Raw genomic sequence first — 17,293 nt, forward strand, 5'->3', positions numbered from 1 at the left:
ATTAATTGAAACTTTGGAATAAGAGAGTGAGAAGACATGAATAAAAGGAAATAAATTGTATGTTGTTGCATTGTACGTGCTCACAGGGGAAAGGAGAAAAGTGGTCCTACCAAAGCGTGTGGTGGGTAAATTATATAAAACAAGTAATGATGAATCATGTCTCATTTTGCAGCATCAACTATCTTTATACATAAAATGAGCAATACAATTTAATAGAATTCCAAAAGTTTAATTAAAATTACAAATGAGAAGTTTGATCTCAATCAAACTTATCACATACCATTGAAATCCTGTAATCGTTGAAGAGACCCAATCATAACCCTACGTCCCATGCTAAGAAGTTAAGACCTCTAGCTGCCTGGTTAGCCGGTATTTAATACATAACTTAGATAATTCTAGGAAAAGCTTGTAGAGGAAAACAATTATATTGTGTTTGTATATCGGCATCTATTCAATTAGTCATATAGGAAAGATTTTTAGAAATGGCATTCAAAATAGTGGAGGTAGTATTTTATTTTATTTTTTTAATTTCGGGGACAAAATGATTTTTTTTGTTGGTAGTGCTTTCTACCCTCCACCCACGCTCTTTCTACCCCCCCCCCCCTCCCCCTCCCCCACACTGAGCGAAATATTGGTCGGCGTGATATTTAAGTTTCGGGGGGCAAAATGATCTTTACAAATTTAGTACTCGCTACCCCTATACTCTTTCTCTAAGAGAATTACATTATAAAAATATCTTCACCACCACTGTTGGGGAGGCAAAGTTAACCTTGGTGCATCAATGAAAATAACCCCCCCCCCCCCTCTCTCTCTCTCTCTCTCTCTCTCTTTGTTATTATACAAAATTAAATCATCTTTTCTTACCGGTAGGAGCAGCAGTCACTGCAGTAAGCGCTGACAATTCACAGTTCATTCCAAAAAATCCTGTTGGACAGGCACAGGTGTAATCTGTATCATCACCACTCATAAAACACAGGCCACCATTCTGACATGGAGATGGGATACAAGGGCCAGTGGCTAAACAAAAATAGATAAAAGAAACCAAAAGACAGATATGTTGATAAAGGTGATCTGAAAGTCATTTTCAAAAGAGTATTTCGGATGGGATCACAGGATGGACATTATAAAAAAAACATCTTCATCACCACTGGGGGGGGGGGCAAGTTAAACTCGGACCCCCCTCTCTCTCTCTCTCTCTCTCTACGATCTATCTCTCTCTTTCTCCTGAGCTCTCTCTCGAGATCTCTCTTTGTTATATAAACAGACTAAACCATATCTTCTTACCGGTAGGAGCAGCAGTCACTGCCGTAAGCGCTGACAATTCACAGTTCATTCCAGAAAATCCTGTTAGACATACGCAGGTGTAATCAGTATCATCACCACTCATAAAACAGAGGCCACCATTCTGACATGGAGTTGGGATACAAGGGCCAGTGGCTAAACACAAAAAGACGAAAGAAACCAAAAGAGTTATAAGTTAGTTGATAAAGGTGATCTTAAAGTCATTTTCAAAAGATGGCACATGACTTTATAAAAAAATCTTCATCACCACTGGGGGGGGGGGGGGCAAAGTTAAACTCGGTTCATGAATGCAAATAAATTTTCCTCTCTCTCTCTCTCTCTCTCTTTTATGTATACAGCCTTAATCATATCTTCTTACCGGTAGGAGCAGCAGTCACTGCAGTAAGCGCTGACAAGTCACAGTTCATTCCAGAAAATCCTGTTGGACATGCGCAGGTGTAATCAGTATCATCACCACTCATAAAACACATGCCACCATTCTGACATGGAGATGAGATACAAGGGCCAGTGGCTAAACACAAAAAGATAAAAGAAACCAAAAGAGTTATAAGATATGTTGATAAAGGTGATCTGAAAGTCATTTTCAAAAGAGTCCTTTAGATGGGATCACACGATTGAAACCAGCACATGACTGTATTACATTATAAAAAAATGTTGATAAAGGTGATCTGAAAGTCATTTTCAAAAGAGTCCTTTAGATGGGATCACACGATTGAACCCAGCACATGACTGTATTACATTATAAAAAAACATTTTCATCACCACCGGGGGGGGGGGGGGGTTCAACTCAGTGCATGAATGCAAATAAATACCCCCCTCTCTCTCTCTATCTCTCTATCTCTCTCTTTCTCTCGAGCTTTCTCTCGATTCTTACCGGTAGGAGCAGCAGTCACTGCCGTAAGCGCTGACAATTCACAGTTCATTCCAGAAAATCCTGTTAGACATACGCAGGTGTAATCAGTATCATCACCACTCATAAAACAGAGGCCACCATTCTGACATGGAGTTGGGATACAAGAGCCCGTGGCTAAACACAAAAAGACGAAAGAAACCAAAAGAGTTATAAGTTAGTTGATAAAGGTGATCTTAAAGTCATTTTCAAAAGATGGCACATGACTTTATAAAAAAATCTTCATCACCACTGGGGGGGGGGGGGGGGGGCAAAGTTAAACTCGGTTCATGAATGCAAATAAATCTTCCTCTCTCTCTTTTATGTATACAGCCTCAATCATATCTTCTTACCGGTACGAGCAGCAGTCACTGCAGTAAGCGCTGACAAGTCACAGTTCATTCCAGAAAATCCTGTTGGACATGCGCAGGTGTAATCAGTATCATCACCACTCATAAAACACAGGCCACCATTCTGACACGGAGATGAGATACAAGGGCCAGTGGCTAAACACAAAAAGATAAAAGAAACCAAAAGGGTTATAAAATATGTTGATAAAGATGATCTGAAAGTCATTTTCAAAAGAGTCCTTTAGATGGGATCACACGATTGAAACCAGCACATGACTGTATTACATTATAAAAAAAACATCTTCATCACCACCGGGGTGGGGCAAGTTAAAGTTGGTGCATGAATGCAAATAAATCCCCCCTCTCTCTCTTTATATTTCTCTCTTTCTCTCGAGCTTTCTATCGATTCTTACCGGTAGGAGCAGCAGTCACTGCAGTAAGCGCTGACAATTCACAGTTCATTCCAGAAAATCCTGTTGGACAGGCACAGGTGTAATCTGTATCGTCACCACTCATAAAACACAGGCCACCATTCTGACATGGAGATGGGATACAAGGGCCAGTGGCTAAACACGAATAGATAAAAGAAACCAAAAGAGTTATAAGATTTTGTTGATAAAGGTGATCTGAAAGTCATTTTCAAAAGAGTATTTCGGATGGGATCACAGGATGTACATATATTATAAACAAGGGAGACGCTCTCGGCGGTCTCGCCTGCATTACACAATTTAATATGATGAAAAATTGAGGTTGGGACATTATTCATAGGCAAGGTGGCCCATTAGTAGCCCCCCCCCCTCCCCAATGAAATCCTAAGAATATAATAAGCATTTTGAAGTGAATATTGACCAAGAGTCATCGGAAGAATTATTTACTATAACTGGTACCAAGATTAATAACTTTAAAGGAATATGAAAATATAACAAAAATTGATTTATTAATCCTCACACACAAACCTAAAATGACCTTTGACCTTGACTTTGTGACCTGAAATTCTACTCACATGATTGGGGATACTTGATAACCCTATAGTCCAACTTTTATTGACTAAGAACTTATACTTTCACAAATTATATCAAAAATTCTAAAACTTAACCTTAGGTTAAATTTTCGATGATGATGCCACAACATAGTCCAAGTCTGTTGACCTGAAGTGACCTTTGACCTTGTGACCTGAAATTCTACCCACATAATTGGGGATACTTGATAACCCTATAGTCCAAGTTTCAGTCTTTTGACTTTTGCAACGTTCTTTATTTTCATTTTTATAATAAAACAAATATTGTATTAAACTTTGGAATAAGAGAGTGAGAAGACATGAATAAAAGGAAATAAATTGTATGTTGTTGCATTGTACGTGCTCACAGGGGAAAGGAAAAAAGTGGTCCTACCAAAGCGTGTGGTGGGTAAATTATATAAAAGAAGTAATGGTGAATAATGCCTCATTTTGCAGCATAAACTATCTATATACATGAAATGAGTAATTAATTTAATGGAATTGCAAAAGTTTAATTAAAATGGCAAATGAGAAATTTGATATTAATCAAAGTGATATCACATACCATTGAAATCCTGTAGTCGTTGAAGAGACCCAATCATAACCCTACGTCCCATGCTAAGAAATTAACACATCTAGCTGCATGGTAAGCCGGTATATAATACAAAACTCTAAAGTAAAGCTTGTAGAGGAAAAAAAAATATTTTGTGTTTTGTATCTCTGCATCTATTCAATTAGTTATTCAAAAAAGTGGAGGTACTAATTTTATTTCTATTTTAATTTCGGGGGCAAAATGATCTTTAAAAATTTAGTACTCACTACCCCTATACTCTTTTCTATGAAGCAGTTTTGACTTACGTGGGGCAACCGTTGTTTGCTGTACCGTCAGGACCGCTTCACAATTTGTACCAAAAACGTTTCCCGGACAAATACATCTATAGGCTGTGTTGTCTGACTGAGCAAAACATCGTCCGCCATTTTGACATGGCTCCGACATGCATGGATTCATAACTATTAATAAGAAATAACGGAGTATATAAGATTTATAATGTATTTTATTTGGTAACATCATGAATGATATTGTAACAAATCAGTGTTTTAGTATTGGACGAAGGTTAAGCATTTTCTGTTGTACGAGCATGCGCTATAGCAATATGGTGCATCGTTGATTTAGCAATTACTAAACTGAAGGAAAATGAGCATAAATTACATGTTTTGATCATGTTGGTGCAATTATCATGTTTCTTTTGGGGATATTACTTGTATAGTAGTGATCTAATCAGAAATAAGGGGTTATACTGAAGATTATATGTGAAGATTTTATGGGATTAGTAGAAATGTTGTGTTGAAGTGTTGTTTTACTAACGAGGACATAATTGTTCTTTTACAAGGTTATGTATAGGGAAATTAATATTACGGCAGGGTTGTGCATCTAGGGCTTTCCACTGCACTGTATCCGATACAGGCCAGCCTCACCGAGGCTGGCCTGATAATTGGCCTGATAGTTTGCCTGATAGTTGACCTGGCCTAAGCCTCTAAGCCAAGTCTCATATAGTTTGCACTGTACTTGTACTGAGTTTACCCGATTGTTGAATGGATCGCAATAAAGACTTTCAACCTACACATCATGATTGGTTTGATTTCTTGGAGCAGTGAAACTAAGGGACGAGAACCTGTGACAAGTGTTGACAAGGGAAATTGATTGTTCGAAGGATGCTCAATTGATTGATGCTGTGAACGAGGCGTTTAGGTGACCGATTGTAGTCGATGGACGAATGATTGTTGAGATACGTGTGAGCAGTTAATAACTCCAGCCATTAAGCTACGGGCATATATTTTGTCCAAACGGACGGAGAGCGCCTGGCCAGATACGGGGCATCCTGACAAATATTCCGTGTCAAGCCAAGGTGGCGAAATCGTGTCCGCTACACATGGTGTCAGAAGTGGGATAGCTGATGGTGTGGAGTGGTCGAGCTGACGGAGCTAGGGGACGACGGCAGTAGCACTGACGGAGCTGGGGGACCATGGGCAGTAAGTCTGATAGGCGTCACAAGCTGGTAGAGCTGACGGAGCTGGGGGACGACAGGCAGTAAGACTGACGGCGTCACAGCTGGTTGAGCTGGGGGACGACGGGCAGTAGGTCTGACGGTGTCACAAGCTGGTAGAGCTGACGGAGCTGGGGGACGACGGGCAGAAGGCCTGACGGCGTCACAAGCTGGTAGAGCTGACGGAGCTGGGGGACGACGAAGGGCAGTAGGTCGTACGGCGTCACAGCTGGTCGAGCTGATAAAGCTTGGGGGCGACGTGCAGTGAGACTGCCGCGTCACAGCTGGTCGAGCTGAAGGAGCTTGGGGACAACGGGCAGTAAGACTGACTGCGTCACAGCTGGTCGAGCTGACGGAGCTTGGGGACGACGGGAGGTAGCATTGACGGTGTTGCAACTGCATGGTCGAGCTGACGGAAGTACGGAACGACAATGGAGAGAAAGAACAATGAGCCCAGGGATGCTGAGAAGGAAAGGAAACGAACTAACTTTTGAACAGTTGAACACTTTTGGAAAGAGCCATTTTGAACTGTCAGAAAAGACTTGGATTTTAGTTTTGATTTGTTTTGTTGTTGTTGCATAAGTTATAGATAAGTTAGCTTGGGGACCAAGCTTGGGAGGGAAGGGAATTGTGTAACAAATCAGTGTTTTAGTATTGGACGAAGGTTAAGCATTTTCTGTTGTACGAGCATGCGCTATAGCAATATGGTGCATCGTTGATTTAGCAATTACTAAACTGAAGGAAAATGAGCATAAATTACATGTTTTGATCATGTTGGTGCAATTATCATGTTTCTTTTGGGGATATTACTTGTATAGTAGTGATCTAATCAGAAATAAGGGGTTATACTGAAGATTATATGTGAAGATTTTATGGGATTAGTAGAAATGTTGTGTTGAAGTGTTGTTTTACTAACGAGGACATAATTGTTCTTTTACAAGGTTATGTATAGGGAAATTAATATTACGGCAGGGTTGTGCATCTAGGGCTTTCCACTGCACTGTATCCGATACAGGCCAGCCTCACCGAGGCTGGCCTGATAATTGGCCTGATAGTTTGCCTGATAGTTGACCTGGCCTAAGCCTCTAAGCCAAGTCTCATATAGTTTGCACTGTACTTGTACTGAGTTTACCCGATTGTTGAATGGATCGCAATAAAGACTTTCAACCTACACATCATGATTGGTTTGATTTCTTGGAGCAGTGAAACTAAGGGACGAGAACCTGTGACAAGTGTTGACAAGGGAAATTGATTGTTCGAAGGATGCTCAATTGATTGATGCTGTGAACGAGGCGTTTAGGTGACCGATTGTAGTCGATGGACGAATGATTGTTGAGATACGTGTGAGCAGTTAATAACTCCAGCCATTAAGCTACGGGCATATATTTTGTCCAAACGGACGGAGAGCGCCTGGCCAGATACGGGGCATCCTGACAAATATTCCGTGTCAAGCCAAGGTGGCGAAATCGTGTCCGCTACAATATATCATTAAAGAGCAATTAGATATCTATAAAAACTAAGTGAATCTTCTGAAGTTGAAATTGGGCTGTTGTTGCATAGCCATAGGTGACAAGAAGACACAAACAAATTACTAATGTCTAAGACAAGTGAAAAGTCTCTCAATCTTGCTAACAAATATTGATGAATCATGTCTCATTTTGCAGCATAAACTATCTACATGAAATGAGTAATACACTTTAAAGGTAATACAAAGTTTTGGGAAATTCGAAAATTGGGTGGATAGTGATTCTTTACAATTTTGATATATTTGGATGCCCCTGTGGATGTATTATAAGCACTAGAAAATTTAGCCCCTTAAACACTTCTGCTTTCGAGAAAAAATTAATATAAACATTTACCGGTGCTCCCGGTAAATTTTGATAAATTTCAAATAGCGCTCACGGCCGTACAATGGTAGCTGCGACCATGAAAATTTCAGAACATGTAGTTGTGATATATAATTTCCAAACGGGGATAGCTAATCGGTCGATTTTAGTCAAGAAACATTGTTTTATAGCTTAATTAATATCTTGACCTTGAGAGGGAGCTATACAACATAAAGAGTGTATTATTTATAATTTCATAATTTTAGACTCTATTTCAACCGCAACAACGATCACTGAATATTGTAGGATCGCATATGCTTCCAATATGTTCATTTGAACCAAATTCATGGCCCCATACCAAAACTTTGTATTACCTTTAATGGGATTGCAAAAGTTTGATTGAAATGGCAATTGAGAAGTTTGATTTCAATCAAACTTATCACATAAATCCTGTAATCGTTGAAGAGATACAATCAAAACCCTAAGTCCCATGATCAGAGATTAAGACCTCTAGCTGCATGGTAAGCTGGTATATTCTGGGGTATTTTCTCCTAAGGGAGAAAAAAATGGTTCCTAGAAATGTACAACAAAGCAGTATCAGACTGCCTTTGCAATATAATCACTTTTTTGCAGAAATGGAAGAGGAGATTGAATTATTATTTACCTCTTTGCGTCAATGTTCTCGATTTGACTTGTACCCAGAATATCCTCCGTTCTTGTACAAACGTTCCACTGTGTTGGATCAAAAAATAACATACACATAAGGATAATATCTTCATCATTTATGTAATGCGAGTTAATAACTTTCGGCCTATACTGATTAAGTATTAATTATCTCTTTTTTTTTCTCGCTATTCCAAAAGTGTCGGTCTATTATGACTTTGTAGCGAAATTGCACCAATATTCAACAGATGATAAAAGCGCATCTCTCTCATCTCTCTTTCTCTCTTCCTCTTACTTTTTCTTCTCCTTTTCGCTCCATTCATACTGCCCTCCTACATCTTAAACCTGTGTCATTCTTCTTCTTCTCTCAAAATCATGATGTAAGATGACACTTGGTTGTTGTGTTAACATGGCCATAATAATAAATGACATATACTTACACAAACTGAATATCGCCAACTCCGGCGGATGGTGCCTGCCACATAAACGTAAGATCCGACGGATTCTTATCCGAGCTCTCCGTGTGGGTAACCGAATCTCCGGTCGCTAAAAAGTTGTTCGTTTGAAATGTATCCGGGAAGTCAGACCATGTGCCAACGGCTGCAGGTGATCCGACCAGTCTGGCTTGCATGAGAAGACCCCGTAACGTTTGATCTCCAGTTATCCGGACTGTAATAAAGATTTAAACAAGTTATGACAATTAATTTGCCCATTTTAAGATTATGCTGCCACCAGTTGGTGAGACTCGACCCATGGAGTGATAGAGAGAATGAGTGAAGATATTAAAGGTAATACAAAGTTTGGGGAAATTTTGAAAATTGGGTGGATAGTGATTCTTTACAATTTTTATATTATTTGGATGCCCCTGTGGATGTAGTATAAGCACGAGCAAAATTTAGCCCCTAAAACACTTCTGCTTTCGAGAAAAAATGAATGTAAAAATTTCAAATAGCGCCTACGGCCGTACAATGGTAACTGCGACAGAGTATTGTGATATATCATTCCCAAATGGGGATAGCTAATCTGTCGATTTTAGTCAAGAAACATTGTTTTTAGCGTAATTAATATCTTGACCTTGAGAGGGAGCTATACAACATAAAGAGTTTATTATTTACAATTTCATAACTTTAGACTCGATTTCAACCGCGACAAGGATCACTGAATATTGTAGGATCGCATATGCTTCCAATATGTTCATTTGAACTAAATTCATGACCCCATACCAAACTTTGTAATACATTTAAGATAAGTCATATCAACCCTTACTCACTGGCTTGATAGCCATACAGATTTTGAAAGTGGGAGCAAAGATGGGAATAACACACAAGATCGGAAAGTAACATATAGATCCTTGGAATATCATTATTTATCGAATCAACACAGGGACCATAGCCCCTTGACCCCCCCCCCCTCCCTTAGCCTACACCCATGTTTTACTATATATTGTCTATTTTTTTACACCCAATGACTGATAGCAAATAACTGATGTACACAAGCACACTCTCCCTCCAATTTCAAAGCTATATAGGAATATTCCCCAGAATTAAATTTCATTCAAAATAACTGTCCAAGTCATCATGTTCATAAAGCCATCCCCGTGGAATACTCTTCCCGTTGTCGGTGGAGAGGGGGGGGGGGGGGTGTCAATACGTTTTTATTCTGCAGTAGGGGGTCGTGGGTCGACACATCCCTATATTATCCCTATACCCTATACATCAAATAACCACTAAGCAGTAAACACTGTGGACCAGGTAGAGTGGATGAGGGACCAAGACACAATAGATCTTGTGTGATTTCCAAGCCTTACAAAAGAGAAAGTCCAATAGAAGCAAACCCTGAACCAGCTCTAATCCTCTTCCGTTTAACAGAAAGAAACTTTTCTGAAAGTAATGGGAATTATACGGGTTTTTTTAAGAGGGAACGGAATGCATAGCCTAGTGCTAAGTTCTATGTTGTATAATGAACGATTTATACAAAATGAGAATTGAGATAAATAAGGTACACTGGAATTTCAGCAGCAGATATCACTTGGTTGGTCTAATAATCTAAAATGCAATGATTCCTTTTTAAGTACATTAACAATTTCAAAAAGAAATCTGAGTCATATCCGATATATTGCATTCTACTTTATCATTATTGACACTGTTAGGTGTTGCCCCCTCCCCCACTTAGATGAAACAGTAAAATATATTGTTCAAGGGTGGAAGAACATATACAGAACAACCATGATTCATAAGGCGTGTACATGTAAATCATGCCAATGTAGCTTCTATGATTAAAAAACCGTGGTCAATTGTACAAACTTACTTCGTTTCAAATGCTCTGACTTTGACGGTTTTGTTCGCATGTACAAATATTGTCAGCAAATAAAAAACGGTTTACCCCACTATTCACTGCACCATTGAAATAGAATTGTATCGCTGTCAACTAACAAACTCATAAATATTCATGAAATTCCTTTCACACAGCACTGCAAAGTTTATTCAAGTATATAAACATGTAACACAATTTGAAAATTCAAGTACCGGTATTTGCAACGCTTCTCACATAGTACTTGCACCAAACCAGATTCGGCGTGCGGATGTGTCGTCCGTTATTGTTTAATGACTGTCGTTTCGATTTTGTTCGATTTCTTCATCAGCATTATAAATATGAGACAAACTTTGATATGATGCAAACCAATTTTTACAGTGTTAAAAAGATAAGACAGTAAACCTACACAAACAAGCAACAATTTAAATAATTTATCAAGTATTTTGTCGTAAGGATGTATATAGAAAACGTTAAGATAAACCAAAATATTATGCCGGATTGTACTTCAATACTCCATACAATATTCATTTCGTTTGAGAATACATGTGGTAATCAATTATAAAGCGAGACTTTACAGATATTTCTATTAATGGGGTATGTGAATTGTGTTAAATATTCCTAATCGTTGGAGAAAAATATTTATGTATATACTATTACATATTTTTCTTTTCCAACATGACTGTTCATGTAGTTTTTCAAATTTAAGAGTGAATAACTTATATCAGCGCCGAACTAGTTATAATATATTATGTACCTCCCAAAAGTGCATATGTATGGTTACAAATCCAATTTAGCAGTGATGAAGCACTGTAAGACATCTAAGACGTGCAATGACACGAGACCTATCTTGATGAATCATAATCTATTGAAAAGATCATCTACAGAGCAGATTAGGCAACCTTGGCGACGCGGATTATGAGTCGCTAGCATTACATTCTTGGGAATGAAGCTTCGATCGAGTGGTAAGTGTCTATACAGTGCGTCCAAGAAAAAACGAAACCGAGAATTATTGATGATTTATCATAACTTAGTCACATTTATAATTAATAAATTACACATATTTGGAAAGCTTAGACCCTCCTCTTTCATTTGATGCAACTCACATGATGCATGTGTCACGCATGACTTATCAAAATGAATTTGAAGAGAGGAAATCAAAAAGTCATTTGGCGGACGGCATCTGAATTTCAAAAAAAAATTCTAGAAATTTGAATTTCTGCCCGTTCATATGACACCTCAATTAGGAAAAATGAGCGAGGAATGACAAAGTTACGTTTGTTTAAAGTAGTGCTTGCATTTCCATATTTTATCAAACGAATTCGTTCTCACTGGCTGCCTGCAGTAGCAACAAGCAAAATTGTCAACAGTCTTAACTCCGTTTCGTTGACAATCAGCCATGCATGAAGTCTTTCGTCTACGGCTGATTGCCAACGAAACGGAGTTATGCGTGAAAATTTAATGTGCATTATATGAGTTGCATCAAATGAAAGATGAGGATCTAATCTTTCCAACTAGGTGTCATTTATCAATTACAATTGTGATTAAGTTATGATAAAACATCGATAATTCTCGGTTTCGTTTTTACTGGGACGCACTGTATAGAGGATTTATGCTTGGACAGATTTAAAAAAAATAAATAACTCTTGAGCTTTCTCACCTTAAGTAAGTGAGTTTGGAAGAATTTCATAGCAGTAACTACTCTGAAAAAGATCGCTTTTCAAAAGCCATTAATCACATTGTGATTTGAAATAGCTTGAACGTAATTTGGACCAAACATGTATGTACAGACCTATTTAATAATGTCTGTATACTATTCAGCATGATTGGGTCAACTTCTTTACATTTTATCATTCCACAGCTTCATAATATACATCAATTCTTATTTACTACATAGGTATAATCAACCCTTTCCAATAGCTTCAGACAGTTTCCTTCACAATGCGCATGACCAATAATCGGCTTTTATCGTAGAGGGTAGTGTCAGACATTAGCAGATACAAAGAAGGGGTTAGGGTTATGGGGTGGGGGCTTTCTACTCATGATAGCCACAGTAATTTTTCAATCTGGATCAAGCAAACAATATACCTTTGACTCTCCACTTAATGACGCTAACAGATAATTACAGGGAAAGTCTGTATACTCACTCTGCCCAGACATTACTAATTAGTGTCACAAAATGGACAATGTTGGGCCTTTTTCAAAGTAGCATTCCGACAACAGAATTCAGAGACTCCATAATACAAAAGGGGGTTTAGTAAAACAATGTTTTTAAGCCTACCAATCACCAAGATCTATTAATGTAGATGATATGTTTGGTCATGCATATAGAAGCCCTCTACTATATACTGGCTAATAAACCGTCTTCTATCCTGTCCGTGTTGACCTCACGGGTCTCCATAGGACATAGACATATTTTCATTGCATATCATTTTAAAACGATAGAGAAAGTTGTCAATATGAACTTTTTTTTTTATGTCTGATTATCATGACATATTTTAGTAATCTCCATGAGTATTCCAGGTTGGATAAATGTGGATAAAGGGATGTTTACAAATAAGAAATTGCCCAATTTACTCGGCCTGTATAGGCCGCAAATATTTGACTCCATGGATGAACAATAAGGGTAGGCATACGAATTTCCACTATTAAAGAATGCTACAGGTAAAAGCATCATATCATCGATGTTCATGGTTTTAGAAAAAGAACGATAAAATCTTGTTAGGTAATGAATACTATTTCTGAAATATCAAAGCTACCTTAAATCTCATTAATGAAATTATGTTCATGCTAATCATGTTTCTGAATTAAGGCTACCATTGTAACAGGGAAACATTGTCTATTGACAGAACGCAGTGATGGGTAATAATCTGACGGATTTGTGTCGAAAAACGCCGCCATTGCGACATCCTGACCTTATATAATTCATTTCATTTCAGACCCGCCTTCGGTTCGGTAACTTTCTCGCGTTAGATCATCTTTGTAAAACTGTGTCTTCACAAACTTAAATCGAGACTTTCGCAACACAACGCCTGACCTCGTTTTTACTTTGTTCACTAATCTCTGAATGTACCAACCACCTTCAACTAGTACAGAATGGCCATAGAGTACCGAAGTTGTTACATCTTAACAAATTATTCTTATAATTTCTCCGTTTTTTCTTCATCTTCCGAAAGAGCATAACAAATAATGTCCAAATGTCGAAAACCAGTTGAAAATGTTAAATATTGGCTGAGATATGACCATCTGAATGAATAGATTTCCTATAGGAGCTCAGTTTTATATTGCTCTGGTTCATAACTTTATCTCAGCCAATACTTCACACTTTCTTCTTCTATTTCTTCTTCTTCGTTTTAAGTACAGGGTGTATTCTCGTACTGATGGAGGTGCTGTATATATAGTGTATATACAGTGACTCCAAAGAACTGGTTTTCGACATTTGGACATTATTTTTTGACACCAAGTCGACAATAGACCAAACAAAACAAAAATCTACCAAAAACTACCAAGAATTGGTCGACTGGGATGTAGTCGGCTTATAGGCCTACTACACACAAAACATCACATACATAATAACACCAATTCAGGAATTTGAACCTCCAAGAGATTTTGACCGTATGTCGAGATTACAACTATCTGTAATGATGTGAAAATACGGTATTATGCCCTATCCTTTCACATGGTTTATCGGGAGAATTTCGGAAATACGTCAGATTTTACTTCAGAATAAAATGATTTCCAGTTTGCTTAATGAACGTGTACAATAAGATCACATCTGATCCGTATCAATAATTCAGATATCATAGGATTAGTTCAGATAACATATTTCGGCATCCAGTGTTTAGATCAAGAGACGCACCAAGATGATAACAACAATTCATCTTTGTGAATGGGGTATACTTATACATGTACTATCATAAATGCACTATTAAATATTTTGTCTTTTTTCCTTTCAAACGCCCAAACCTATTTCGGACTAATTCAATGCTGCACTAGTATGAATATAACATAAACATTAATATAAGGAGAGTAAATTTATTCCAATTTACTAAGGGAAGTGATTCGGGAAGTTTTCAAAGATTACACGTACAGATTTTGGGATTTTCAATAAGGAAAAATAAAAAAATAAATAAAGGGATTTAAATATTTATTTTCCTCCTCGTCTTGCAAGATGTACACCCTAAACCAATCCCCTTTATGAACACAGACACGGGTACGTACAGCTATGAAGGGTTCAGACAAGGTTACTGCAAATAACATTGTGCACATAAAAGTACAAGTGGTCTGTTCCACTAAGTCAGATTCCTTGCATATTTCTCACTGGTCCATAGACGTTCTGATACGTTGTCTATTTGAAACTGATCAATAATGGCTCAAACATAAAGGATAAATCACCTCTATACAAGGAAATGATTTAAAAACTCATTCTTCCATGTCACTTGACTCAGGGTAATGACAAAGGCCGTATCATAGAATGATCCTACCGTGCAGGATATATCTCTTATGGCAGAGCAGGGACTTGTTAGTTGACAAGTCCCTGGGCAGAGTATGATACTATTGTAAGGTTTTAATTTCACTGATCCAAGTGGTTACTTGTTTATTTTACACTGTACATTTAGCTTTCCACTCCGATATGCTTTAGCGCACTCCTGACCTACATTCATTCTCTCCTGTCTGCTAGCTCTTGGCTTCTATTGTTCTGTCCCTATTCATTCCTCCTCATGCACTTTACCTGCTATAGCACCACACACACACACACTCTTCCTTATCTCTTAGCTATTCAACCCAGCACACATGGCACATGGCACTCTATCTTTTACAAGCTTTTCTATTGGTTACCTACTTATTGTCCAATCTTGTGATTGGTTATTATTGTTTTGATGGACTGCATGTCAGCCATCTTGGCAGCCATTTTGTGGTTGGAATAAAATCTAATAGTGCAGCTCAAGTCCTCAACCATGTGAGACCACTTTTGTTTTGTGTGGGACTTTACAACTGGTGGCAGCAGTGGTTTTTCTGCACTTAACTGTAATTGCAGCCTTCCTTCATATGTAGAAATTCCTGCAGTGTTTTTAGTGGTGAGTTGCAAAGTGAAATTCTCCCTCCATCTGTATATGAATGTGAATGTTTGAGAGCATGATATCACCCTTCTGCTCACTGATTGACCTCCCTTCATTTTAAGCTGAGGCAGCTAGTGTTTGTGTGTATTCAACCTCCTTCATTAATTACTGAAGTTTCATCTTGACTTTTTGAGCCTTGATTTCTTCCTACATCAGTAATTTTGTGAATTCCTACATTCATCCTGCATCAGTAAGTGAGATTTCCTTTACCCTTCTTCATACTGGAGCTGTATTTTGGTGAATATTCCTGCATTCATCGATTCGTCAGTGAGTGAGGTTTTTTTCTTCACCCTCCATACAGTTCTGTATTTTTCTAGCAACTTATCACAACCAGTTTGCATGTGTAGTCTGCCTTTGGCTGCCGTACATTACAGCATTCTGCCATATCAACCTGCATATTCTACATAGTGTTGGCGTAGCAACGTAACCAGTTGCAGAATACACCCTCCTTCCATCATAGCCGCTCGCCACAGATATTTCAACTGTTGAGTTTGCATTTTCTTCATCTGCACTCAGAGTGACCCCCCCCCCCCCCTCCTTCACATTGACTCATTCAGTAAGTTTTACTGGGTTGATATCTTGTTGATGATCATATCTGTTGAGTCGATTGCTTATAACTCCTACAGTATGGCATCTTATCGCATGGAATTGCCAGAAGTGTTTACGGGAGAGAACGGCAAAGACTTCCGTCAATGGATACGTCGATTTGAAGTTGCTGCACAGGCGTTTTCGGACACTTCTATCAACTTAACCACCCTCCTTCCGGCAAGACTAGCAGGATCAGCCTTCATCGTGTGGGAGAGCTTGTCTGCTTCGGACAAGAAGGATTTCAAGAAGATGAAGGAGAAACTCTCTCAGGTTTTCGGCCGGACACAGTTTATTGACACATTCAAGTCTTGTATTACTGCCCGAACTCGCCAACCAGGTGAGCCTTTAGAGGTGTTTGCATCAGCCATTGCTTCCTTAGTAGAAGAGGCTTTCCCATCTTATGATGACAATGCAAAAGGTGGTGAGAGATTTCAGCGATTTGTTGCCGGGGTAGACAAACCGCTTCAAGTTAAGATTCACGAGCTCGGAGGCTTTGATTTTGACGAGGCCTTGAAGATTGCACTTCGTGTAGAAAGAGCACAACAAGCACACGATTTTGGTATAGTAGCAGCTGTAGATGATCGGGTCCAGGACAAGACGCCTGCAGAATCATCAGTCTTACGACTACTACTGCCAAGACTCAACGCGTTAGAAAAGAAGCTGGATAGGATGTCCTTAAAGTTAGAGACAGTTGAAAGGCCTAGCAGATCTCAGCAACGCGGTGGCAGCCCATCAGGACGCTCCCATGAGGGAAGACACATGGAACGTCGTGGGTCTCCGTCACCAAGCCGTGACTACCGAAGACACAGGTCGCCAGAATATGCAAGACAGAGATCTCCTGAATATGCAAGACACCGATCTCCAGAATATTCAAGACACAGATCTCCGGAATATGCAAGACGGATATCTCCAGAATATGCAGGACGCAGATCTCCTGAATATGCAAGACGCATATTTCCAAGCCCTAATCGGAGCTACGCATATCAATCTAGGACTTCACCCTCTAGACGGCCCTATGAATCGTCTAGCAGCCGAAATCAGCAACATCCTTCCACTGCAGGTTATCAAGTTGACTCCCATAGACAGGCTCCCTATCGTCAAGTTCGTTTTGAAGACCAGCAGCAGGGAAACTTCTGGTAGTTGAGGAAGAGGGCCATTCATCAACTACACAAACCAAGGTCCCAATTCGAATAGCACCTATTT

General features: G+C 38.9%; 1 protein-coding gene across 1 annotated transcript in view; it reads right to left on the bottom strand.

Annotated features, from left to right (window-relative positions):
* The window catches only part of LOC576169, a 193,001-nt gene that overhangs the window by 170,283 nt on the left and 5,425 nt on the right, over positions 1–17,293 (bottom strand). The window contains exons 2-9 of the mRNA XM_030984926.1: positions 8,513–8,741; positions 8,074–8,141; positions 4,397–4,549; positions 2,955–3,107; positions 2,545–2,697; positions 1,661–1,813; positions 1,285–1,437; positions 865–1,017 (exon numbers count right to left, since the gene is read on the bottom strand). Of these exons, the coding sequence (XP_030840786.1) occupies positions 865–1,017; positions 1,285–1,437; positions 1,661–1,813; positions 2,545–2,697; positions 2,955–3,107; positions 4,397–4,549; positions 8,074–8,141; positions 8,513–8,741 (1,215 nt within the window). The remainder of the gene's footprint in view (positions 1–864; positions 1,018–1,284; positions 1,438–1,660; positions 1,814–2,544; positions 2,698–2,954; positions 3,108–4,396; positions 4,550–8,073; positions 8,142–8,512; positions 8,742–17,293) is intronic.

This window comes from Strongylocentrotus purpuratus, unplaced genomic scaffold, assembly GCF_000002235.5.
Source record: "Strongylocentrotus purpuratus isolate Spur 01 unplaced genomic scaffold, Spur_5.0 spur5_scaffold_14, whole genome shotgun sequence".
In the NCBI taxonomy this organism is placed as follows: Eukaryota; Metazoa; Echinodermata; class Echinoidea; order Camarodonta; family Strongylocentrotidae; genus Strongylocentrotus; species Strongylocentrotus purpuratus.